The sequence below is a fragment of the Chelonoidis abingdonii genome, chromosome 5 (assembly GCF_003597395.2).
Source record: "Chelonoidis abingdonii isolate Lonesome George chromosome 5, CheloAbing_2.0, whole genome shotgun sequence".
NCBI lineage: Eukaryota > Metazoa > Chordata > Testudines > Testudinidae > Chelonoidis > Chelonoidis abingdonii.
In genome coordinates this window covers 144,156,101-144,183,011 of record NC_133773.1, presented here as the reverse complement: position 1 = coordinate 144,183,011, position 26,911 = coordinate 144,156,101, and the positions used below count along the sequence as shown (strand labels likewise).

The 26,911-nt window shown below is 47.0% G+C and overlaps 1 protein-coding gene across 1 annotated transcript in view; it reads left to right on the top strand.

Moving 5' to 3' along the window:
• DYSF (dysferlin) overlaps positions 1 to 26,911 on the top strand; it is a 357,128-nt gene that overhangs the window by 114,523 nt on the left and 215,694 nt on the right. Inside the window, exons 6-18 of the mRNA XM_075066758.1 lie at positions 1,536 to 1,608; positions 4,095 to 4,105; positions 7,244 to 7,250; positions 7,661 to 7,848; positions 8,283 to 8,411; positions 10,674 to 10,736; positions 12,966 to 13,016; positions 13,146 to 13,176; positions 14,520 to 14,635; positions 18,584 to 18,710; positions 19,486 to 19,589; positions 26,091 to 26,159; positions 26,260 to 26,303. Of these exons, the coding sequence (XP_074922859.1) occupies positions 1,536 to 1,608; positions 4,095 to 4,105; positions 7,244 to 7,250; positions 7,661 to 7,848; positions 8,283 to 8,411; positions 10,674 to 10,736; positions 12,966 to 13,016; positions 13,146 to 13,176; positions 14,520 to 14,635; positions 18,584 to 18,710; positions 19,486 to 19,589; positions 26,091 to 26,159; positions 26,260 to 26,303 (1,013 nt within the window). The remainder of the gene's footprint in view (positions 1 to 1,535; positions 1,609 to 4,094; positions 4,106 to 7,243; positions 7,251 to 7,660; positions 7,849 to 8,282; positions 8,412 to 10,673; positions 10,737 to 12,965; positions 13,017 to 13,145; positions 13,177 to 14,519; positions 14,636 to 18,583; positions 18,711 to 19,485; positions 19,590 to 26,090; positions 26,160 to 26,259; positions 26,304 to 26,911) is intronic.

Sequence of the window (26,911 nt, the reverse complement as noted above, 5' to 3'; positions counted from 1 at the left end):
GCTCTGTTATTGCTTGGACGGCTGGGGGAAGCGGGATGGGGATATACCATTTAGCTAGGGCGGAACTGGGAATTTTCTGCTCAGTAAAAATGATCATTTTGCAGGAGAACAGAAGGCAGAAACCCTTTCAAGTACAGAGCTGTCGCTTTCAGCCGCCGCACCATATAGGGTACGTCCACACTACCTGCCGGATCGGCGGGTAGCGGTCAATCTATTGGGGATCGATTTGTCGCATGTAGTGTAGATGTGATAAATCGATCCTGGATCGCTCTCCCATCGACTGCTGAACTCCAGCTTGGCGAGAGGCGGAAACAAAGTTGATGGGGAAGCGGCAGCCGTCAATCCCGCGCTGTGAGGATGCGAAGTAAGTGATTCTAAGTCGATCTAAGATACATTGACTTCAGCTATACTATTCTCATAGCAGAAGTTGCGTATCTTAGATCAATCCCTCCCCCTGTTGTAGACCAGGCCATAATGAGTTTAGAAAAGAAGGCCAGTAGGAGCATTTTAAGCCTTTCACTTTTGAGCCCTCTTCTTGGATGGCGAACTGGCTTGGGATGCCAGAGATGTGGCTTTGGTTCATGTGGGTGATGTTGAGCAAGTCACTTCCCCTCTCCAGCTTGGAAAAGAGGAGACTAAGGGGGGATATGATAGAAGTCTATAAAATCATGAGTGATGTGGTGAAAGTGAAATAAGGAAAAGTATTTACTTGTTCCCATAATATAAGAACTAGGGGCCACCAAATGAAATTAATAGGCAGCAGGTTTAAAACAAATAAAAGGAAGTTCTTCTTCACACAGCACACTGTCAACTTGCGACACTCCTTACCTGAGGAGGTATGAAGGCCAGGACTGTAACAGAGTTTAAAAGAGAACTGGATAAATTCATGGAGGTTAAGTCCATTAATGGCTATTAGCCAGGCTGGGTAAGGAATGGTGTCCCTAGCCTCTGTTTGTCAGAGGGGAGATGGATGGAGGAGAGAAAGATTCACTTAGTCATTACCTGTTAGGTTCACTCCCTCTGGGCACTTGGCACTGGCCCTGTCTGGTAGTTAGACACTGCGCTAGATGGATCTTTGGTCTGACCCAGTGTGGCTGTTTTTATGCGCTTATGGTCTTCTGCTGACAGTGTCCCTTCTGTAAATGGGATGGATTTAAACTAGACCTGTGTAAAGTGCTTTGAGAGCTACTGATGAAGAGTGCGAGAATAAAGGTTTTATTTGCAGGCTCAGCGACTAGTATAATTATTTGCCACAGCCAAGGGCATCCTAGCGGATGTACCTGGGCCACTGGACCCCTAGCAGGTGTGCTTTTGAGATGATGGACAGCAGGCAGTGCATTGCATACGCAATACTGGTAAGACAGTGATGTATTTACCTGCAATTCCTTCCAGGGGAATGATCATGCGCGAACGGTGAGGAGGGGACAAAGCACCTTCAAGACACTGATCACTGTTCTGTATGAACCTACTCAGTCCTGTTGCATATGAGCTTTATAAATGATCTTCTCTGGTTCTCCAGGCTTCCTCACCTGCAGGTTTCCTACATTCCTCCACCGGGGCCGCTCCTCTTTCCGCCGCCCTACCCCCGGAGCACACCATCCACGCTGAGTGACCCACCGTCACGGTAAGAGACACTGTTGCATGTGCATATTCTGGCTACATTCTGCTAAGACTGGTTGTTTGTGCTATCTGGCTTGCACAGTGAACCCATTTATCCTGGGACTTTACACTTAGCATTACCCTGCAGTCTGCTGCAGGCATAAGAACTATAGAATGGCCAGACTGGGTCAGACCAAAGGTACTCTAGCCCATATCCTGTCTTCTGACAGTGGCGAGTGCCAGTGCCCAGAGGGAATGAACAGACAACCAACAGAAGAAAATCATCAAGTGCATCATCCCTTGTCACCCATGCCCCAGCTTCTGGAAACAGAAGTGAGGACACACCCTGTCCTCTAGGAATAGCCATCATGGACCGTCCTCCATGAACATATCTAGCATTTTTGAACTCTGTTATGATCTGTCCTTCACACATTCCTTTGGCAATGAAAGTTCCCGGGTTCTGTGGCGTTGTGTGAAGAAATACTTCTTTTTTGTTTTTTAAAACGCGTGCTATTAAGTTGATTTGGTACCTAGTCTTTTTTTATTGAGAAGAGTAAATAACACTTTCTTTTTACTTTTCTCCACACCGTCATGATTTTATAACCTTTCGATCCCCCTCTTAGTTGTCTCTTTCCAAGCTGCCAATCCCAGTTTAATCCTCCTCAACGGAAGCCGTTCCATCCCCGTAATAATTTTTGTTGCCCTTTTCTGAACCTTTTTCTAATTCCAATAATCTTTTTATATAGGGGTGCCACACTGCAGCAGTATTCAAGATGTGGGCGTTCACCGTGGATTTATATAGGTCATCTGATATTCTGTTTCTATTCCTTGCCAATGAGATTCCTATATTTCGTCACATTTTTGACGCTGCTGCAGCATGAGTGGATGTTTTCAGAGAACTATCCACAATGACCCCAATCTCTCTTGCTCGAGCGTAACAGCTTAATTCAGGACCCCATCATTGTTATATGTATAGTTGGGATGATGTATTTCCAAAGTGCATTTGTCATAAACGATAGCTAAGGTTTAATGTTTCTTTTTTACTTAAATGGTTACAAGAGAAACCAAAACACTGACAGAGGAACCACATCAGGAACAAGATCTTTTCAAATCTCAAGGGAGGGACAGTTTGGGTCGTGGTCTTTTGTCGTCTCTGTTGCACTCTCGGCTCTGAGAGTGATCACTCTATCTCAGGCTTTCTAATCTTCTGTTCCAAGTGTAAGTACAAGGTAGAAGACAATAGCTTTATTTGTTTTTTGTGTATTTACATATGTGTGTAGTTCTGGAATGTTTTTAAATTGTATTTCTTTTTGGATAAGGCTTGTTTATGCATTTTTTCTTTTAAGCCAATACCTGTATATTGTCACCTTGATAAGGACCATTTATGTCTTTTTCTTTTCTTTTTATATGAAAGCTTCTTTAAGACCTGTGGATTTTTTTTTAGTTGAGGTCAAGGGATGAGTCGGCAAGCTCACCAGGGGAATTGGTGGGAGGAAGAAGGACAGGGGGAAGAGAATCTCTTCGGGTTAGAGTTACAAAGCTTGCATTTTGCAAGGGACTTTGAGTGAGAAAGTGAGAGAAACTTGATCTCTCTGGTTTGCATTTCAAGGAATTGAAACAGGGTGATCGTCCAGGGCCATCCAGAGAGGGGAAGCCTGGGAGGAAGTAAAGAGGAGACAAGGGGAGGGGGTTATTTCCCTTTGTTGTAAGACTCAGGGCATCTGAGTCTTGGGGTCCCCCAGGGAAGGTTTTGGGGAGACCAGAGTGCGCCAGACACTGGAATTCTGGCTGGTGGCAGCGCTATCAGATCTAAGCTGGTAATTAAGCTTAGAGGAATTTATGGTAGTACCTCATATTTGAGCTCTGAGGTTCAGATTGAGGAATTATACTATGACAGCATTAATTTGCACAGTGCTAGGGAGCTGAGCCCTGGTGGGGAACACGATGTGATCAATGATCCTTTGGATTCCCAGAAGTTTTTAGTAGAGAGATGGGCCTGGATCTGAACCCCATTAGATTCTGCAAAAGTTGTATAGAATCATAGACAGGTCGGCCTAGAAGGGCCCTGAAGAAGTCAGTAAACCCAGACTATCCCTGACAGGGGTTTGTCCAACCTGTTCTTCAAAACCTCCGGTGATGGGGATTCCACAGCCTCCCTTGGATGCCTGTTCCAGAGCTTTATCTCCCTTAGAGTTAGAAAGCTTTACGTAATATCTAACCTAAATCCCGCTTGATGCAGATGAAGCCCATGACTTCTTGTCCTACCTTCAGTGCATATGGAGAACAAATGATCACTGTCCTCTTTATACCAGCCTCTAACATATATGAAAATGGTTTTCAGATCCTCCAGATCTTCTTTTCTCAAGACTGAGCATGGCCAGTTTTTTTTAAACTTTTCATCATCGGTAAGGTTTTTCAAACCATTTCTCATTTTTGTTGCTCTCTTCTGGTCTCTCTCTAATTTATCCTCATCTTTCCTAAAGTGTGGCCCCCAGAACTGGACACAGTGCTCCAGCTGAGGCCTCACCAGTGTCAAGTAGAGCGGGACAGTGATCTCCTGTGTTTTACATATGACACTTCTATTAATACCCCCCTGGATATTAGCCCCAGGCACACCAGCTGAACGTGGCACCAGGTCCTGCCAGAACAACCCTTGCAAAGCCTGCAGACATATCTCCACTGCTACGCTGATCAACACTCCCCCCAACACGCCTTTCGAGACCCATGGGTCCTACAGATGCCCTTCACAGCGTGAGCTATATGTCATCCAGTGCACTAAATGCCCAATAACCACTATGTGGGTGAAACCAGACAATCACTGCGCTCTCGAATGAACTCACACAGGGAAGTGATCAAAGACAAAAACACCCCGTCACCCGTAGGTGAACACTTTTCACCAAGCGATCACTCCGTATCTGACCTCTCAGTCCTCATTCTCAAAGGAAACCTGCACAGCACTTTCCAAAGACGAGCCTGGGAGCTTAAATTCATGACTCCGCTAGACACTAAAAATCACGGACTGACCAGAGACACGGGATTTATAGCTCATTACAACATCTTGTAACCCACTAACAACCCCTCCCCCCTGCTGCTGCCCCCCTTCTTTCCTCCCTATGACTGGTGGGGTGTTAAAAGTCCACTTCACCTCCAATGATCCCTTGAAATGTGCTAACTACTTCTGCTAAAGCGTCTGTTTCGCCTTGCGTTTAGCTGTGACTCTCTGAGGCCGGGCCTGCACTAGCCAGCTTCCAGCAGCACGGCTGTACTGATGCACCGATGCAGTTCTGGGTCCCTGTGTTCTAAGAGGAATAACAACGAAGCACCGCATTGTACACTCCCTGTGCCCAGGCTGGCTATGCTGGGACCAGCGACTCATCCTGCAGCTTCTTGTGACGGAGAGGGGCTGGGCCAAACCTGAGTGGTGCCGTGACCCCGTGGGCCAGCATGCAGCACCATGTGCTGAAATAGAGGCCATCTGCTTTTCCGTCAGGGCAGTGCATTGTCTGGACTGCCCCGAACAGGGCTACACCTCCACACGCCAGGTCCCAATGCCGCTAGTTCAAGCAAGCAAACTTCTTTCCGTTCGCATGCAAGTCTGCGTCGATCCGGCCCTGCTGGCCTCCCACTGGCCACTTCCTGTCGGTGTTTTCCCCAGGGCACTGGGTAATTGAGGGCCTTTTTGCCCCATTCCTGCAAAATCATCAGGGAACGTTCTCAGTCCAGGGACAGTGAGTTCCCCACCCTTCTTCATGCGGATGATGATGGGAAAACCAAAATGAGATTGAACGGCCCATCCAATATCATTCTCCCTCGCAGGCTGGCCGGAGGGTTGAATTTCGCATAGCAGCAGCTTCATCTAAAATGCGGTTTCTAGTCTCTGGGGCTTTGCCTGTTTGGTGTGTTTGTGTGGGGGTGACCCACAGCAGGGTTGTGTGTGTTTCCATCACTTTCAAGAGGGTGATGAGTGTGCCACTGCCCCCAGTTAATGGGACGTACCTGGTGCCACACAGGGGCGATGGAAGCTCCCTAAAAGTGCAAGGGGGCCACTGGCATCTCTTCTCCCCAAGACCTCTCCCCTGCACCACCGCTTCCCCTGAGGCCCCACCCCCCGCTTGTTCCTCTCTGCCCCCTCTACCGGTAAAAAGTGAGGGGGATCTGGCCCTCCCTGTTCCAACACCCCTACTGCCATGTTTATAACCAGTCCTGCTTGTGCTGGCAGAGAGGCTTTGAACCTGTGCTAAACGTGTCAATCTCTAGCGTGGGACTTCCTCCGTTAGCTTGAAACAGCAGCAGACTAGAGCTGGGTGAATAAGAGATGTTTTAATTCACTGGCAATTTTGAAAAGCTGAAAAAAAAAATCCTTTTGGATGGGACCAAAGCGGAAAACTGTTTAAATTTTGAGCGAATCAAATGATGGAAAAAATTTCATTTGGGGTTAAATGAACCATTTTGTGTTGACAAAATTGAATGGCTTTTTTTCGATTTTGAAACTTTTAAAATGTTTTTGGATTTGTTAAAGATCAAGGAAATGGTGAAAGAAACGTAACTTCAAACCACACACACACACGCACACAATTGACGCGAATGGGCAAAATGTTTTGCTATCACCAAATCTGCATTCTCTTTAGCTTTGGCTAAAAAGTTTCCCCCATCTCTACAGCAGGCTGCCAAGCTGCCAAGAGATTAGCCCCAAGTGGAGGACAAAAATCGGTGTGCTTCTCTAGTGTGGGTCACATGTATCATAACCAACAGAAGATGCTGTGCTGGGTGTCACCTCTTGCAGAGATCTGAGTGTGTGCTTTGTGCACCCAGAGCTTGGGAGCTAAAACCGTAGCTGATCTGAGAAATTGGCTTTCCAGGCTCTTGTTTTAAGATAGATCCCAGGGAATGCTTCTCCCTTGCCTCTCCCCTGGTCTAGTAAGTAAAAGAAACATCCCTGCTAGCATAGGCACCGACTCGGTGGGTGCTCCGGGACTGGAGAACCCACTGAAAAAAATAGAGGGTGCTCAGCACCCATCAGCCACCCACCGATCAGCTGTTTGGCAGCGGGCGGAAGGCACTGGGGAAAATGGGCGGAGTGGGGGCAGGAAGAGGCGGAGCAAGGGTGGGACCTTAGGAGAGGGGGTAGGAGGGGTGGGAAGAGGCAGAGCAAGAGTGGGAGCCATGGGGTAAGGGGTGAGTAAGGGCAGGACCTCAGGGCGGCTGGGGTGGAGCAAACACTCGGGAAAATGAAAGTCAGCGCCTGTGCACATGCTCCCAGATACCAGGCTTAGTGAGGAGTAGCCGAAGTTGTGAAGCATTTCCACCCTGAGCCCTAGGACAGCGAGCCTCAAATGGGGCTGCCAGAGGAGGTTTCTGCAGCTGTGATACCCTCCAAAGCATGGGCGGAGGGGCGGGGGAGAGCTGCAGCCCCTCCCTCCTGTTGCTTCTGAATAGCTGTGCCCAAGGGCAGTGAGATATGCCCCCTTGGTGTTTGCGCTGGTGTCGCCAGCAGGGGTCAGCACCCCGCACTGTGCAGCCTCCTCGGGGGCTCTGGGCAGTGCCTCTGGGGACATGTGGGGCTGGTGTGCGCAGTGCTGGAGGCAGCTGTGGTGTTTGGTTTCCAAGGCGCTCTCCAGGGGACGGGGAGCCTGGGACTCCACAGGTGACTGGTGAGTTCCCAACCCACCTTCCCTGGGCCACGGGAGGCTGGGACAGAGAGACGGGTTTGTCAGGGTGGCCACCAGCAAGAACTGGTGGCCACCAAAACGTGTTGTGAGAACCCCTGCCGTAGGACGTGGTGATAGCTGCTCAGGGGGCTATGCTCATCCTGTTGAGCTGGGACTGATTCCAGGGTCTTGCACGGCACAGGGGGGTCGTGTGGTGTGAACCCAACCTGAGGTCTGGATATTGGGGACAAATCTGGGCTGCTTGATCCTTGCTGCTTGGGCCCTTCTCCCGTGCAAAGCTAACGTTGACGAACTGCCCTGTCCTGTTTCTGTGGGTTCAGCTCTGATCTCTTGGCTCAGTTCCCAATTCGCCGTGTCCTCCCCAACTGAGCTGTCGCCCCCATGCCTTCCAGATACAGCCGGGGAGGAAGATACCGAAGACCAAATAGTGACAGGGGATGAGACGGAGCCTTCCACAGGGCCCTCTGGGTCGGAGCAGCCCACGCTCCCCCGGAAACCTCCTTCACACCACGTCCATGGGATCAAGAGGAAGAAAAGCGCCCCAAAAAAGCTGCTGTCCAACAAACCTCAGGACTTTCAGGTGAGCAGCAGCAATGTATGTGTGACATTCGCCTCTCCAAGCTGCTTCTCCTTTACCATCCAGTTGACTGCAACATCTTAGGAGTGAAAACTTCTCTGGTGCGTGACCATCCTGGGTTCTTCATTGCTCCGCAATGCATTAAACTGATCCAAGCTCCTGGGAATCCTGCGGGAGCTGGGAGCTGGAGCCGAGCGCTGCAGCTCAGGGTCGCATCTTCTCGGTTAATGACTAGCTGTGACTGAGCGCTTGGAGAATGTGTCCCAGGAGCTCCTATGGACAGATCTCCCTGTAGGCCAGACTCCCGTCTGTCAGTGTGGGTGCAGCCCCAGTGATTCCAGTGGACTGGGCTGGTGTAGCTGAAAGCTGAGCATTGTGAGTGAGCATTCCCCAGCATCTGATGGGCCATTACCTTTTTCTCCTCCACTTGCCTTTAGATCAGGGTGCGAGTCATAGAGGGCAGGCAGCTTCCTGGTGTCAACATCAAATCTGTGGTGAAAGTCACAGTTGCCGGACAGACGAAAAGAACTAGGATCCGCAAAGGGAATGGCCCGTTCTTCGATGAGGTGAGTCCGGCTATTGTTTGGTCTAACCTCATTCCAGGCTTGCTTTGATCATGTACGGCTCCCGAAAGGGATCATGTGATAGAGCAGCTGAGAACATTCTCCTAGCACGTTAGTCACTTGCAGTTTCCATGGCAGACAGGTGCACAGAAACACGCCCACGTGCTCCTCCAGGTATGGCTAGTGCCCGGAGAAAGCCAGGAAACGATTTTCACCTTATTATTACGGTAACATGTAGAGGCAGCGGCTGAAATCAGGGCCCCCCCTGTACTCGGCACTGGGCACCCACACAGTGTGATGGTCCCTGACTGTGATAGCTCCCAGCCTGCGTCAGCCTGAGGATCATTCCTGAGGATCATCCCTGAGTGGGATGAGACATCAGAGGCCATTACCTGCAGGTCTCATGTTCGGGCCCATGCCATTCAACCAGGGTTCAGCCAATCTACAGGCGAGAACCCACCCAGGGATGCAGTCTCTCCAGTCTGCCCAACCTCACTATCTGGCCAAGGGGATTTCCATTGCCAGTAGTTTGAACAGACTGTCGCTGTCCCGGCTCCAGCCTGGGCCTGTTCCCACACTAGCCAGCCCCGGCTGCAGCCTGCATCGTCTCCTGCCTCAGCTGGCTGCGGCGCTACTCCAAAGAGCTTAGGGTCTAAGTATAAAAGAAAGACAAAGCCTAGTAGGGGAAAGAGGGGCTCAGAGACGTGCACAGCAGGTGAATAGCAGAGCTGGGGGCAGCACCTGGGTCCCTCAAGTCCTGATCCAGTGCCCTACCCACTAGGTCGCACTGCCTCTTCCCCCCTGCCAAGAAGTCACTTCAGGTCTGCACTTATGGCAGCATGGAGAGTACAAGCACCATCTGCCCGGCGAGCACGGGTGTAAATTTATTTTTACATTTACTTCCTAGCTCTGCTACAGACTTCCTGGGGCGGATCCTTAGCCAGTGACAATGATCCTAGGCCCCTTGACCTCTGCACTACTGTGTGACTTTGGGCAAGTCATTGCCCCTCTTTGGGCCTCAGTTTATCTGCCTACACCAGAGTTTGTTTACTGCCCTGCTTAATTAGTTGATGTTTGCAAAGTGCTCTGAGATCCTCAGATGAGAAGTGGAAAAATATTGAATTCCAGCAGCTAGTGTAAAGCATGAACATACAAACATAAGAACGTCCATACTGGGTCAGTCCAAAGTCCATCCAGCCCAGTATCCTGTCTACCGACAGTGGCCAATGCCAGTGCCCCAGAGGGAGTGAACCTAATAGGTAATGATCAAGTGATCTCACTCCTGCCATCCATCTCAACCCTCTGACAAACAGAGGCTAGGGACACCATTCCTTACTCATCCTGGCTCATAGCCATTAATGGACTTAACCTTCATGAATTTATCCATTTCTCTTTTAAACCCTGTTATAGTCCTAGCAACCTCCTCAGGCAAGGAGTTCCACCGGTTGGCTGTGCGCTCTGTGAAGAACTTTTTTTTATTTGTTTTAAACCTGCTGCCCATTAATTTAATTTGGTGACCCCTAGTTCTTATATTGTGGGAACAGGTAAATACTTCTCCTTATTCACTTTCTCCACACCACTTATGATTTTATAGACCTCTATCGTATGCCCCTTACCCTCCTCTTTTCCAAGCTGAAAAATCCTAGCCTCTTTAATCTCTCCTCATATGGGACCCATTCCAAACTCCTAATCATTTTAGTTGCCCTTCTTGGAACCTGCCAGTATATCTTTTTTGAGATGAGGAGACCACATCTGTGCGCAGTATTCGAGATGTGGGAGTACCATGGATTTATATAAGGGCAATAAGATATTCTCTGTCTTATTCTCTATCCCTTTTTTAATGATTCCTAACATCCTGTTTGCTTTTTTGACTGCTGCTGCACACTGCGTGGATGTCTTCAGAGAACTATCCACGATAACGCAAGATCTCTTTCCTGATTAGTTGTAGCTAAATTAGCCCCCATCATATTGTATGTATAGTTGGGGCTATTTTCCCAGTGTGCATTACTNAATCACTTAGTTTTGTGAGATCTTTTTGAAGTTCTTCACAGTCTGCTTTGGTCTTAACTATCTTGAGTAGTTTAGTATCATCTGCAAACTTTGCCACCTCACTGTTTACCCATTTCTCCATCTCTAAGGATTGCACTGTGATTTAATCAAGTTATATCAAGGCCAACCTTTGCCTGGCCACTGTTTTTTGCTGGCCCCCTGCGCATGTTTTGGATGCATTTCAGATCTTTGTCTCATTTGTTTTTTTTTTAACAGATCTTTTTCTTCAATGTCTTTGAATCTCCGGCCGAGCTGTTTGATGAGCCCATATTCATCATGGTAAGTTCTCGAGACAAAACTGCCAAGCTCCTCTTCCATGCTCCACAATATCCCTGTGGTTCCTTGGAATAATGCTGGGTTAGACCTCCAGACTTTGACCCAGGTAAGGACCATGTGTGGCCACTCACTACTGGCTTGGGAGTCGTATGAGCTGGTACAATGCTAACCAGTTTGCAGCCCCCCTTATCACTGGTATGATTGGGAAGACTGCAGGGGCTTGCTGGCAGCTCTGATCTGAATGGAGCATTGCATGCTGGGATCTGTTGTCTTTCAGGGTGGCAGCTCTGTGTTGGAGATGAAGGTTCTCCTGCACTATGTTTAGCCACATTCTGACCACCCCTGATGTGAGGAATGCAAAGCCACTAAAGCCAGAGTTGTCTCTCAGGAAACAATTCAGTTCTGCATTCACTTGCTGTGGTGGCCCATGTGTATACAGACCCCACGGGCATGGGCAGGGAACAGACCTGGGGCCTTTGGCATCCAAAGTAGCAGACCCTGCCATTGAGCTGTTGGGAGTTGCTCACCTCAAGGCCAGACTGTCACAAACCAGAGCACAAACCCCGAACTGGATGTGTGTTCTACAATTAGATTTCACCAACCAAGTGCCTAGCTCTCAAGCACCATAGCAGCCTAACCACAGAGTCACAGACAGTCCCTTTGCGCACCCCAGCCAGGTAAACCTGCTTTTGTGGTATATGGTCCCTTGCATCAAAAATCCCAACACTATTCAGGTTACTCCCAGTCCCAAAGGGCCAGTTACTTACCTCAGGTCAATTGCACCTTTGATCGTACACCACGGACAAGGCTTGTAGCCAGTTCTATAATAAACTAACTAAAGTTTTATTAACTAAGAAAAGAAATGAGAGTGATTTACAAGGTTAAAACAGGTGAACACACATACAAATGAGTTACAGTCTTAGCTTCTATTGCCTTTTAGAACCTGCTATAATAAGCAAGCTCTGTATGTTCTTTAGGGCTAACCTGGGCTAACCAACTGGGGATCTCTTGCTTATGCTCAAAAGTCTTTTCCTCTCACAGTTCAAGCAGCATAGTGACAAAGTTTCTTCTGGTCAGGCATTTTGATTCCCTTGCCCCAGAGTACAAACTGATGGGAAGAGCATTTGTGCAGGTCTCCCCTTCATGGGGGAGTGGGGAGCAATCAGCAAAGTCTTTTGTCTACTGATGTTCCACAATGGGTTGTCTGGTGTCCATGGGCCTTCTTTTGGTGGGCAGGAGATGATGCCTCTTGTGGTAAACCAGTATTTCACCCTGGTAATGTGCCTCTACTGAGCGTTTTTTTTTTCCAGTGTCCATAACTAAGGCTACGATTCTGTCAAGGAGGTCACAGATGACTTTCTGGGACCTTCGTGATTTCTTCTTGGCCAGGGCTGCCGGAAGATCTGAAGAAGACACCAGAGCAGCCGGCTGGGATTGGGTCATCCCCCCTGGGGCTGGAGCAGCAGCAGTCAGCCCCTGCTGCAGCAGTAGTGGCAGGGCGGAAGCACTGCAAGCTCAGCAGCGCTCTGTTTGTCCCCCATCCCTCCCCAGGGTATTTTTAGTAAAAGTCAGGGACAGGTTGCGGCTTCCGTGAATTTTTATTTGTTGCCAGTGACCTGTCCCTGAATTTTACTAAAAATAACTGTGACAAAATCTTAGCCTTAGTCATAGCAAATACTTTTATAGTTACAGAGCAAATACTGAAATATTACCTTATAAAACAGGATGCAGCTGTTAATAGGGCGATTAATGCAGGCAGCAATTTACAAGCATTTCATAAAACACATCTCTAGAAATCTAATATCTATTTAACAACACGAACACAGTCAGACTGGTTCCCAGCCAGGCATTTGTCAGTTTTCAGAGGCCTAGGGACCTGGTCCGCCAACGTCACACCTGACCTGAAACACACTGAACTCAGTGGTGCTCTCTCCTTCACTTCAAGGAGCTTCGTGTCAGGCCCCTAGTGAGGTTAAACACAAACTACTAGAGTGTGTCAAAGAAGGGGGTGAGAATGATCATGATATTTTTGCAAAATGTATTTCCCTGATTTCTTGTTAAATTTGAAATGACAAAAGAATTGTGATGAAATGTGACAAGTTTTGACCTGCTTTCCAAACCACTGAGCTGAGTGCGCTGAGAATGCTAATAATTTAACATGGATGGTTGAGAGTTTTTTCTTAAATGCTGGATTTACATTTTTGCATCTTCCTCCCCCCCCCCCCGCACCAGGTTGTTGATTCCCGGTCTCTCCGGACAGACTCTGTGATTGGAGAATTTCGGGTAACGATTTGTGATTTCATCTCTCTCTCTCTCTCTCTCTCTCTCTCTCAATATTTGTAATCATTTTGGCCTCTTCTCTGTGCAGCCTGTGGCTAAGGATTTGATTTTGTTTTTCATTTTATTTTATAGCTGGATGTCGGGACAGTTTATGCAGAACCAAGTGAGTTAAACAATTACAGAGATTTTTGAACCGAGATTTGTAATTAAGAAATCAAATTTGTACCACATAGGAACATTTGTTTGCAACAACTTTCTATGGGCCAAATGCAGGGGTCTACATGTAAGCACACAAACACATACAGTTGTTATATATGCATGTCACAGGGTGACACTGTCCCTTTAAGAGGGAAGAGACCCATGCACCTGTGACTTGTCCGCTGACCCCAGTTGGGTTTAAAAGAGGGCACCTGGGGCCTAGATGTAGGTGACACTGTGAATCAGGGTTGCCTGACACAGTCAGGAAGAGGGGGAGGTGAGAGATACCAGAAACCAGGGACTGTGGAAGGTCCCTGAAGGAAGCTGTAGGTGGTTCCTAGGGGAAGGCTGAAGGCAGGACAGCAACAAGTCATGTGGGGTTTGCTGGCTGACCTCCCTGAGCTGGAGAGGACGGAAGGCAGGAGGGTCAGCAGAGGGAGTTGCCTGCTGACTGCTGAAGCTGAGGGTCAGAGAGAGCCAAAGGCAGGGGAGTTGTGGGGTTTACCCCACTGATGTCTCCACACTGGAGAGCTTGACCCAGGGGAGCAGTGAGAGGGCCATGGGGAGTGAGGGATGCTCTGCTGGTGAGGATGGTCTAGCAGAGAGGCAGCGGCGGTGGGGGTTCCTGCTAGAAGGACTGAGGTGGTTGTCCCTGCAGAGATTGAGAGAAGGACTGACAAAGTGCCTAGACACGGCGAAAGACACTCAAATATCACATTGCAGCTTGCTTTATCTAGGTAGGAAATGCAATGAGAAGCCAGCCTTTCTCACATCCGTTTAACCCTTTCCATCCCTGTCCATTTGAAAACAGAAGGGGCGAGAAACAAACAAAACATCCAACCCAACTTCTTCCAGATGCAAAAGTTCAGATGTGTTGGAGGAAGGGTTCTTAGTTTAGGTGAACTCAGTGTCCTCAACTCCTGCAATTTTATCACCTCTCATGCTGTTTGGTGGTTTTCTTAAAGCTCCAGCTCCTGGAGTCATGTGATTGCGTGAGCATCTCAGCTATCACTAGAAAAATAAGTAAGTTTCTTGCCTTCACAGTTGCAAAGAAAAGCTTGATGACACAAACTCTGTGGGCTCAAAAACCAGCAGGCAAATAAAAAGAACTCAACATTTATTATTTTTAAAGCTTTCATGACTTTAGAGCCGATTTCAATATTTTTAGAGCTGGCTCATGACTTTTAAATGCTTTGGGTTGACAATACTGTGAAATGCTTTCCCCCATCCCTTATTCTGATGCTATAAAACCTGTCCATCCTATGAGGCAGACAGTAATAAACCAGAAACCTGGTTTCTCTATTTTAGAGCACGCCTTGCTCAGGAAGTGGCTGCTCCTTTCTGACTCCGAAGATTTTTCTGCTGGGGCCAAAGGTTACGTGAAAGTCAGCCTGTTTGTGTTGGGACCCGGTGATGAAGCTCCTGTAAGTACCATTTTGCTGCCACTGGAGAAAGAGAACTGCTTGAGGGACCACTTTCTTGTTTTGCTGCCTGAAGAAGATATGAAGGGTTGATTTGAATGAGATTATGCTAGAATGATAATGGGAAGAAATCTGAGGGGATGTGTGACAATGATTGTGTCATAAGAACTCCAACAGAACATTGGTCCACTTAAACCAATCACCTGCCCGTGGCAGTGACCTATACATGCTGCTTCAGAGGAAGGAGAACCCTCTCCTTCATGGTGCCTGTAACAAGGTCTTCTGCCCGCCCCTCTTCCTGGGCCCACTGGCTGCCCCAATAAAGCTCAGAGAGGCTTCTCCTTCTGCAGCACCTGTAGCTTTATTTACACATTTCTCCTACCACCAGTGATATACTATATACAGTTTGCGGGCCTGACAATCTCCTCTCCTAAACAGTCTTCCCTCAGCCTGGAGACTGACCTTCCCCTGGCCATTCCTCCCTCTTCCGGCTGCCAGCCAGCCTTTATAGCCCTTGAATCCTCAGGACCGCAGGTGCAGCCAGTTCTAAAGGCCAGGCACCAGGCTTCTCCCCAGCCCGAATCTATTTCCCCTGATTGGGGCTGGCTGAGCAGGGCTAATTAGGTGCCTTTGCACCAGCACCCTGCTACGGTGCCTTACAAAGGAAAATTTTGGTTTTGGGCCTATTCTTGCTTCTTTAGCATGTATAATACTCAAGGAGCTGATTGAGGAGATATCTGAGCCATTACTGACTATCTTTGAAAAGTCATGGAAGGGGGCAAGATGACTGTAAAAGGGCAAAAATAGTGCCAGTCTATACAAAGGGAATAAGGACAACCTGGGGAATTACAGATCGGTCAGCTTAACTTCAGTACCCGGAAAGATAATGGAGCAAATAATGAAGCAATCAGTTTGCAAACACTTACAAGATAATCAGGCGATAAGTAACAGTCAGCATGGGTTTGCCTAGAACAAATTGTGTCAGATCAAACTTATAGCTTTCTTTGACAGAGTAACATTCCTTGTGGATGGGGGAATGCAGTAGATGTGGTATATTTTGACTTGAGTACGACTTTTGATACTGTCCTGCATGACCTTCTCATAAACAAAATAGGGAAATACAATCTAGATGGAGCTACTATAAGATGGATGCATAACTGGTTGGAAAACCATTCCCAGAGAGTAGTTATCAGTGGTTCACAATCAAGCTGGGAGGGCATATGGAGTGGGGTCCCGCAGGGATTGGTTCTGGGTCTGGTTCTGTTCAATATCTTCATTAATGATTTAGATAATGGCATAGAGAGTACACTTACAAAGTTTGCAGATGATACCAAGGTGGGAGGGGTTGCAAGTGCTTTGGAGGATAGGATTAAATTTCAAAATGATCTGGACAAACTGGAGAAATGATCTGAAGTAAATAGGATGAAATTCAATAAGGACAATTGCAAAGTCCTCCACTTAGGAAGGAACAATCAGTTGCACACACACAAAATAGAAATGACTGCCTAAGAAGGAAAAGAGTCTGGGGGTCTAATGGATCACAAGTTAAATATGAGTCAACAGGGTAACACATTATTCTGGAATGAGGAATGTTGTAAGCAAGACATGAGAAGAAATTCTTCTGCTCACGCCACGCTGATTAGGTTCAATTGGAGTATTGTGTCCAGTTCTAGGCGCCACAACTCAGGGAAGATGTGGACAGTTTGGAGAAAGTCCAGAGAAGAGCAACAAAAATGATTAGAGGTCTAGAAACATGTCTATGAGGGAAAGATCGAAAAAATTGGGTTTGTTTAGTGTGAGGGGCAAGACTGAAGTGGGACATGAATAACAGTTTTCAAGTATTGTACTTAAAGGTTGTTACAGAGAGAAGGGAGAAAAATTGTTTTCTTTAACCTCTGAGGGTAGGACAAGAAGCAATGGGGTTAAATTGCAGCAAAGGTGGTTTAGGTTGGACATTAGGAAAAACTTCCTAATGTCATGGTAGTTAAGCACTGGACTAAATTGCCTAGGGAGATTGTGGAATCTCCATCATTGGAGATGTTTCAGAGCAGGTTAGACAAACACCTGTCAGGGATGATCTAGATAATACTCAGTCCTGCCTTGAGTGCAGGGGACTGGACTTGGAGACCTCTTGAGGTCCCTTCCAGTCCTACGATTTTATTATTCTAGAAAGAGAGCCTGGAAGTGTTTCTTTCTGCTTGTTTTGTACCTTAGATGTATTAGGAATTTCAGATTAGACATCCCTGCTTTTTTTGGAAAACTTCTTGGCTGACTCAAAGGTAGATTGGGAAATTTCTCAGTCCTTAATTGAAGGTAGGGGCCGGGGTGGTGGTGGTAGTGGTGGTAATACAAACAGACAGCTTTTCTCCTTAGTGGCTGACCTAATAGGGAATTAACAAAGCAAAGAGTCAAAGCCCAAGGGTTATAAACATTGTGAATGAAAATACCACTCCCTCCCAATTAACAAAGATTCACTTGCTTGGCTTTTTTGATGCCATAAATTCATGAGTTTAACAATGAGGGTAATGAACTATTGCAACAGTTTACCAAGGGTCATGGTGGCTTTCCCATCACTTGAACTTTTTAAATCAAAATTGGATGTTTTTATGTAATTCAAGCAGAAATTATTTTGGGGGAAGTCCTATGGCCTGTGTTGCACAGGATGTCAGACTAGATGATTGCAGTGGTCTCTTCTGTCCTTGGAATCTACGTAGCTAGTTCTCCAGCTGTCCACAGAGTCTTCGAGGGTACAGATAACCTGAATATCAAATCAGGGGAAAATATTCAGGTCACCTTTATATATCATGAAGGAACAAAATCCCATTTTACCCCCTGCAGGTCACCTATAATAGTCCTGCCCAGTGCTGTTACATCTCGACAAGGAAGAGTTCTACCTGGGCTTGCAGGTGATCGGGGGGTGGTGGTGTCCTAAAACACTCAGAATTAGCCTTCTTCTACATGTTCCCATTATTCTTTGTATATACAACCCCATGATCCTTTGTGCACGAACCAAAGTGTTTTGTATCTACCATGCTAATTTCTGTAGCTATGATTCTAGGGACTACGTACTTCGGCTGAATTTAGTGTGTGACCAAATAGTGGAATGTGTGTAATATTTGTGCCTGAAGCCTCTTGACCCACAGAGAATGTGTCTAGATGTCCAGGAAGGGACCATTTGTCATCGATGAGGGATACTTGTTACTGCAAATATCTTCAGTGATTGATGAAATAGTTTGAGCCAGCGAGAGATGCTTTTAGCTTATTAGGAATTACTTATTGCCACAGGTGTTTTCTATAATAAAGACTTAATCACAGATTTCTCTGGCATATTGATGAAATAAGCTGAGATAGCATGACAGAGATTCTATGTGTAGATCAGTTAGGAATTTTCTTTGAGAAAGGAAGTGTCTTTGTCCCAAGCGCAATATAAAAGAGGGGCGGTTTCTGGGGATGAATCAAGCTGCAGTCCATTCTTCAGATCAGTTTGGTAACATGACCTTCCTTTCTGTATTGCACTGTATTAATCTTTGATTACAATCTGTGATTAATAAATACAAATTGAACCTGATTATTTGACCTCTTATTACCAGCAGAACCAAACTCAAAACCCAATACACAGGAGTCAAAGGTAAAACGCTCATGGACCTCATGAGAGTAGAGTTAGGCCAATGCTGAACACTTTAAAGGTCCCGCCCTCTAGGTCAGATCCTGCAGTCTCTGTGTCTGTGGCTTTACAGCAGAGATGGGCCTGGTCCATGGAGTATGGATCTGAATCCAAACTTTCAAGGCTGCTTTGGATCTGAGGCCCCATTGCTGGTTTATGGTAAAGGAGGTCTCACCTTGGGGGCAAGATGCATTAGTTTCTGCTTAGCGGACACTATTTCTCTGCTTTGCGATAAGCTTCAGCCCCGCTTCTTTCCCTTTGTAACAGCTCGTTTGTTTGTCTCACAGCTGGAGAAGAAAGAAGTGGCTGAAGAGAAGGAAGATATTGAGGGGAATCTTCTGCGCCCAACTGGGGTCACGCTGAGAGGGGCTCACTTCTGCCTGAAAATTTACAGAGCTGAAGACTTGCCCCAGAGTATGTATTTCTGCTATGGAGTCTAATCGCAACTGACCCATGCTTATCGCCTTGGAAATGACCCAGCAGCAGTAACATGTTGCAGCCCAAGGGTGAAGGGATATAGTCCATCTGTGTTCTGGATGTCCATTCTGTGCATCTCACTCTGACACTGGACTTTTTAACGCCTTAGACGAGCTCTCCCGTGCATGTGAATCGGCAAAGTGCCATGGGTAGACAATGGGCCAAACCCCCAGCTGGTGTAGATTGGTGCAGCGCCACTAGAATCAGTGGAGTTACGCTGATTTACACCAGCTGAGGATCTGTCCTTTGACGTTCTGCCTGGTGTCACTCAGTGGCATTTGCCCTGCAGGACAGATTGACTTTTACGGCTCCAGGGCTGTAAAAGTAATTAGTACAGGGAGATGATTGTTACCGGGACAAGGCTTGGGGTCTGGTTAAAGAGGCTGGTTAAAGAGGCTTCCACCTCTTCTTCCACCAGGGACTGGAACTCATCGCCTTTCAGTGGGTATGTAAAATCCCATAGTGGTCTCAGCCTCACAGTGGTCACGCTGTCACTACCACATAACGGGTACTAACTGGACGGCTGATCGGTAAAGACTGGGCCACAGAGATGGAAAAGTTCAGATTCAGGTTCTAAGCAGAAAGTGCTCTGAAGCTGAGGGCCTGGCAGCCCAGGGCCATTCTGGGCTGGCCACTTGCATCACAGTCAGCTGACTCCTTACGTGCTCCAGCCTCATGAGTGCAGATTGTTGAGGGTTCTCTTCTGTTCCAGTGGACGATGCCATCATGGACAATGTCAAGCAGATCTTCGGCTTTGAGAGCAACAAGAAGAACCTGGTCGATCCGTTTGTGGAAGTCAGCTTTGCCGGCAGAACGGTGAGTGGTGGAAACTAACGAGCAATCCTGTGCTGAGCAGGAAATCTGCCTCTGTCTCCGGGACTCCTGTTCCCTTAGCAACCCCATCAATGGGCCGCCAGCCTCATTGCATGGGACAGTGTTTGGATGTGAGCCAGCTGCCACTGGGGGGTCAATTGGAGCCTGGAAATGTGGGAGTCGGGTGATGAAAGTGAAGGAGGTGGTGGGGGGGTTGTCTAGGGCATCTCTGGTGCCTTTGTTTGTTGTTTTGAAGAAAACCAAAGAGGAATGAGGCCTGGGCAGAGTTTTATGGCAGGGTGAGGCCTGCAGCTGTTTGACCTGTTGGGCTGACACAGCCTTCCGGTGGGCATGCAGTGGCGTTGCTCACATCTGTATCTTACTCCCAAAAGCTAGAGGTGGGGAAGATCTGTCAACCTGATTGCTCATACTCTGCTCATTTCTGTGGTGCCTGAACATCTATGGGGTTAGGTCAGCTCCTCCATCCACCCTGGTCAGTGCTGCCTTGAGCCCTAGAACACCTTTTTCCAGCTGGGTTCCGTATTCTAACCATCCTCACTCGTAGGAACTGGTTCCTGATGCCCAATCCAAGTTTCCCTTCACGCAGTTTCATTTCCTCAGCCCCCTTTGATCTGTCTTTTCTGCCCTTGTGCTGAAATACCACAATGAAGGGTGCACTAAGAACACCTAGATAGATGGAGAGATTTTCATACACATCTGTGCTTGGGCCTAAGGCCATTAACCCTTTGTCAGTGTAACAAAATTACAGTGGAAATTCTTTTTTAAATTTAAAATCTCTGATCCCTCTGAATGCAAAAATAAATAAAACTCCATAACTAAGGAGCCAGTCTTGGCTGCCTTCGCTCACAGGGCTATTTGCAGTGTAGGACACATGCAGGATGGCAAAGCTAGGTTCTGAGTAGCAACAGATTAGCCATGGGATGCACCTCTCTGGAGAAAGCACAGACGGTGTTTTCTGTTCTCTGCTGCATATGAGTAATTTCTGCTCTAGGCTCTTAGTGGTGCTGTTGTATTAAAAATGACAATACATATATTTAGATCCTTGTGTGTTTGGGGGGAGGGGTAGGGGAAATAACCGAGAAATAATTTCCTAGCTCAGGGCTTGGCTACCATTTGGGAACCGGCTTAAATTGATGGATGATCATTATTTCTTAAATGTTCTCAGTTCCCAAGCTGTGATCCATGGACCGTTGCTGGTTCACGAGGATCTATCTGGTCCCATGGATCTGACACCTCCTCCCTTAATTTCCATGTGATAAATTTAGGGTGACGAGATGTCCCGATTTTATAGAGATGGTCCTGATTTTGGGGTCTTTTTCTTATATAGGCTCCTATTACGCCTAACCCCCCCGTCCCGATTTTTCATATTTGCTGTCTGGTCACCTTATATAAATTCCATGATGATACGTTAAACATTTTCCTAACCTTACTCTTCCAGGTAGGCAGTGGACTGTAGCTGTGATGGGGATATTATGGGATCATGAATGGGAATGGGGCTGGGTGTTCAGAAAGGGGAGGAGGGAAGGGACCACAAAACAATCTATTAAAATTGGTGTAGTCCATTCTGAATAGGTTCTTGTATTGCCCTCCTCACCATAGTATCTGAGTGCTTCCATTGGTGCAATAAGTTAGTGCGGACGTTAGTCACTAACATCTGTCCTGTGTGGTTTGTTCTTCCTCTTTTCCTGGCCCCAGGGTGAATTGTGTGGGCAGTGGAAGGTTTTGTTGTGGCAGGGTTCTGCGTTTTAAATGTCCACGCTGCTCAGTGTTTGCATCAGAGGAGGCAGGATGGCAGAATGTGCTTGGACTGGAAAGCGAGGAAGTTTGGGATGGTTCTTAGTTCTTGGGGGAGTTCATTCCGTACTCTCAGGCCACACTCAAGAAAGCTGATTTCTGCCCAGACGAGCTTTGCCCTTAGAATCATAGAACATCAGGGTTGGAAGGGACCTCAGGAGGTCTCTAGTCCAACCCCCTGCTCAAAGCAGGACCAATCCCCAACTAAATCATCCCAGCCAGGGCTTTGTCAACGTGATCTTAAACACCTCTAAGGAAGGAGATTCCACCACCTCCCTAGGTAACCATTCCGTGGTTCACCACTCTCTGAGTGAAAAAGTTTTTTATATCCAGCTAAACCTCCCCCACTGCAATGAGACATAACTCCTTGTTCTGTCATCTAGTACCACTGAGAACAGTCTGAATCCTCCTCTTGGAACCCCCTTTAGGTAGTGAAGCAGCTATCAATCCCCTCGCCCCCTTTCTTCTCTTCTGCAGACTAACATCTCAGGGTCCCTCAGCCTTTCCTCATAGTCATTGCCCAAGCCCCCATTCATTTTTGTTGCCCTCCGCTGGACTCTTCCATTTTTCACCACTCCTTCTTGTAGTGGGGCCCAAAAACTGGACCACATACTCAGTGAGCACTCACCAATGTCGAATAGAGGGGAATGATCACATGCCTCGATCTGCTGGCAGTGCCCCTATGTATACAGCCCCAAATGCTGTTAGCCTTCTTGGCAACAAGGGCACACTGTTGACTCATATCCAGCTTCTTGTCCACTGTAACCCCTAGGTCCTTTTCTGCAGAACTGCCTCCTAGCCATTCGATCCCTAGTCTGTAACAGCGAATGGGATTCTTCCTTCCTAAGTGCAGGACTCTGCACTTGTCCTTGTGGTGGAGAATTCCATTGTGCTGGAGGAGGGGAGTTGTTGACCATAGTCCTCATCTTGGAGCAGCAGGCTTTTTTAGCCCTCCAGGGCCCAAGCAATTGAGCACCTTGAAGATAAGGGCCAAGACCTTGAACTGGACTCAGGTGGCTTTAACCTGTTCTGTGCCAAAGTTCCCTCTAAACTGTGCATGCTCAGATCTGCCCCAGCATCATATACACTGACCAGTGCCTGCAATGCAGGGAAGCACCTTCATCAGGAGACATCTGCTTCTTGGATGGGCCGAAGGAGGCTCTCGGGCCATCCCTCTTTCTGCAGCTACGTAAGAACATAAGAATGGGCATACTGGGTCAGACCAATGGTTCATCAAGCCCAGTATCCTGTCTTCCAACAGTGGCCAGATGCTTCAGAATGAATGAACAGAACAGGGCAATTTTGAGTAATCCATCCCCTGTCGTCCACTCCTAAATTCTGGCAGTTGGAGGTTTAGGGACACCCAGAACATGTGGATGCATCCCTGACCATCCTGGCTAATAGCCATTGATGGACCTATCCTCCATGAACTTATCTAGTTCTTTTTATATTTTTGGCCTTCACAGCATCCCCTGGCAATGAGTTCCACAGGTTGACTGTGCATTGTGTGAAGAAATACTTCCTCATGTTTTATTTTTAAACCCGCTGCCTATTAATTTCATCAGATAACCACCAGTTCTTGTGTTATGAGAAAGAGTAAATAACACTTCCTTATTTACTTTCTCCACACCCGTCAGGATTTTATAGACCTCAGTCATATCCCGCCTTGAGTCATCTCTTTTCTAAGTTGATCAGTCCCAGTCTTATTAACCTCTCTTCATACTCCTAATAGTTTTTGTTGCCCTTCTTTGAATCTTTTTCAATTCTAATATATCTTTTTTGAGATGGGGCATCCAGAATTGCACACAGTATTCAAGGTGTGGGTGTATCATGGATTAACATAGTGACATTATGTTATTTTTTATTTTATTATCTATCTCTTTCTTAATGGTTCCTAACATTGTTAGCCCTTTTGACTGCCACAGCACAGTGATCAAATGTTTCCAGAGAACTATCCACGATGACTCCAAGATCTCTTTCTTGAGTTGTAACAGCTAATTTAGATCCCATCATGTTATAGGTATAGTTGGGATTATGTTTTCCAATATGCGTTACTTTGCACTTATCAATACTGAATTTCATCTGCCACTTTGTAGTGGCCCAGTCACCTAGTTTAGTGAAATTCCTTTGCAACTTTTTGTAGTTAATTCTGAGTAATTTTATATTGTCTGCAAATTTTGCCACTTCACTGTTTGCCCCTTTTCTCAGATCATTTATGAATACGTTGAACAACGCTGGTCTTAATACAAATCCTTGGGGGACACTGCTATTTACCTCTCTCCATTGTGAAAAATGACCATTTATAGTACCCTTTGTTTCCTGTCTTTTACTCCATTACTGACCTATGACGGGACCTTCCTCTTATCCCCTCATTGCTTACTTTGCTTAGGAGCCTTTGGTGGGAGACCTTGTCAAAGGCTTTCTGAAAGTCCAAGTACACTATATCCACTGGATTGCCCTTGTCCATGCACTTGTTGACTCTCTCAAAGAATTCTAATAGATTGGTGAGGCATGATTTCCCATCACAAAAGTCATGTTGGCTCTTCCCCAACAAATCACGTTCATCTATTGATTCTATGAGTCTGATAATTCTCTTATTTACTTAAGTCTCAACAGTTTGTTATTGGCCTGTAATTGGCCAGTTATTGGCCAGTAATTGCCAGGATTACCTTTTCTGAAAAATTGGCATTACGTTAGCTACCCTCCAGTCATCTACTACAGAAGCTGATTTAAGTGATTGGTTACATACCACATTTAGTAGTTCTGCAGTTTCATATCTGAGTTCCTTCAGAACTCTCGGTGATATCGGGTGATATCATCTGGTGACTTATTACTGTTTAGTTGATCAATTTGTTAAAAAATCTCATCTATTGATGCCTCAATCTGGGACAGTCCCTCAGATTTGTCACCTAAAAAGAATGGCTTGGATGTTGGATCTCCCCTATATCCTCTGCAGTGAAAACCCAGGCAGAGAATTCATTTAGCTTCTCCACAACAGCCTTGTCTTCCTTGAGTGTTTGTTTAGCACCTTGATCATCCACTGACTGTTTGGCAGGCTTCCTGCTTCTGATTTACTTCAATTTTGTGTTGCTTTTTTTGTGTGTCCGTACCTAATTGCTCTTCAGATTCTTTCTTGACCTGCTTATTGTACTTTTACACTTGACTTGCCAGAGTTTATGGTCTTTTCTGTTTTCTTCACTGGGATTTGACTTCTGATTTTTAAAGGATGCCTTTTTGCCTCTAACCATCTCGTTTACTCTGCTATTTAGCCATGGTGGCATTTTTTGGTCCCCTTACTTTTTTTTTTGATTTGGTGCATGCATTCAGTTTGACCTCTAGTGTGTTTTTAAATAGTCTCCATGAAGTTTGGAGGCATTTCACACATGACGATTCATTTTAATTTCAGTTTAACTAGTGTCCTCAGTTTTGTGTAGTTCCCTCTTTTGAAGCTAAATGCTACTGTGGTGGGTTTCTTTGGCACCTTCCCTCTCACAAGGATGTTAAATTAAATTACTTTACAGTGACTATTACTGAGCAGTTCAGCTATAATCACCTCCTGGACCAGATCCCATGCTCCATTAGGACTAAAGCAAGAATTGCCTCTCCTCTTGTGGGTTCCAGGGCTAGCTGCTCCAAGAAGCAATCATTTAAGGTGTCTAGAAATTTTATCTCTGCATCCTGTCCTGAGGTGACATGTTCCCAGTCAATGTGAGGCTAGCTGAGATCCCCCGTTATTTTTGCATTTTCTGTGTTTGTAGCCTCTCTAATCTCCCTGAGCATTTCACAGTCACTGTCACCGTCTTGGTCAGGTGGTCAGTGGTACATCCCTACTGCTATGCTTTCCTTGTTCCAGCATGGAATTTCTGTCCATAGAGAGTCTATGGGGCAGTTTGTTTCATTCAAGAGATTTATTGTATTTGACTGTATGCGTTCTTTCACAGTGCCACTCCCCCACCAGTGTGACCTACTCTGTTATTTCTGTATATTACCTGGTGTTACCGTGTCTCCCACTGCTCCCCGACCTCTTCAGCCACGGCTTGCTCCTCCCGGGCACTCCAAGCCTTCCTTTCCCCCCCACAGTAGCTGTTTCTCCTGGCATCACATAGGGCCCTGAAGAAGATTTGGCTTGAGAGAGACAGTCTGAGGATCCTGACCCAGGAGCGACAGAAGCGCCCTAAAAGTGTGTGTGTGGGGGGGAACTGGTGCCTGATTCATGTCCTCACCCCTGTGCTGCCTCTTCTCTCCGAGGCCACACCCTTGCCCCGCTTCTTCCCCTGAGGCCTCTCTCGCTGCTTGCTCCTCTCTGCCCCTTCCCCCTATCACTCTCCCTTATAGCCAGTAAAAAGCAGGAGGTCGCAGCCCTCTCTTTTTAAAAAGTGGTGGAGTTATGGCCCCCTGGGCCCCCGTGTTCTGGTGGCCCTGCCCTGACACTACCGACAAAGCCAGACAGCAGCAGGAGGGCCTGTTTTTTGGACACCCTGGCCTGTTATGGCTCAGGATTCCTTCCTTCAGGTGCACGTTGTTTCACCCTGGAAGGTTTCCTAAGAATTGGAAGCCACGAAAAACCCCCCTGGGTCCAGGAAACGTAGCAGAAGCAAACAAATGAATCTGTGTTGTGTCCTGGCTCGTAGAGAAGGGTGAGACAACCCTGCCCTGACACTGTCTTTTATTGTTCCCTTCTCTCGCCAGATCAGCTCTAAGATCCTGGAGAAGAACGCCAACCCCCAGTGGAACCAGCGCATCACTGTGCCGGCCATGGTGAGCAACGGCAGGTCTCTGCCTCTTTGGTCTCTTTGCTCCGAGCATTGCGCCTGAGCCGTTTGCACTGACTGTTCCCCTTTTGTGCCTGTTTCTCTAGTTTCCTTCCATGTGTGAGAAAATGAGGATCCGGGTCATGGATTGGTGAGTTTGAAGTTGAGCTAGAAGGAGACAGGGTCCAAAAGGAGATGGACCTTATCTACACAGTGGGGAGCCTGTTCTAAGGACCGATTTAGCCCTGGTCTCAATTGTCCTGTGCTAGTGTAACCCAGATCCGAAATGCAGCGAGCGTCCCAAGCTAGATGCATTCCCAGAAACAACGCCTCCACTGCCTGAGGGCCAAGCGAGTTCTCCCAGGCCCGTTAAGGCTGGGGTGGGTCAGGTTATAACTGGCTGTAAGGAGCACTCCCCAGAGCTGTAACTTCCTTTACCTGCAACCAAGTGGCTCCAAACATATAGGACATTATTTCTAACCTTACTCACCATCCAAGAAAATACGGTTTGGTAGTAGCTGTAGGTGCTAGGCTAATAATCTTACATGCAGGAGGGAGCAGACTAAGGGGATGTCTACAATGCAATTAAACACCAATGGATGGCCCATGTCAGCTGATGTGGGCTTGTGAGGCCTGAGCTTCGGGACTATCAAATTGCAGGGTGGATGTTCAGGCTCGGATCCTACGTGGCTAGAGCAGTGGATGGGCATTGTGCGGGAGGTCAGACTAGATGATCATAATGGTCCCTTCTGACCTTAA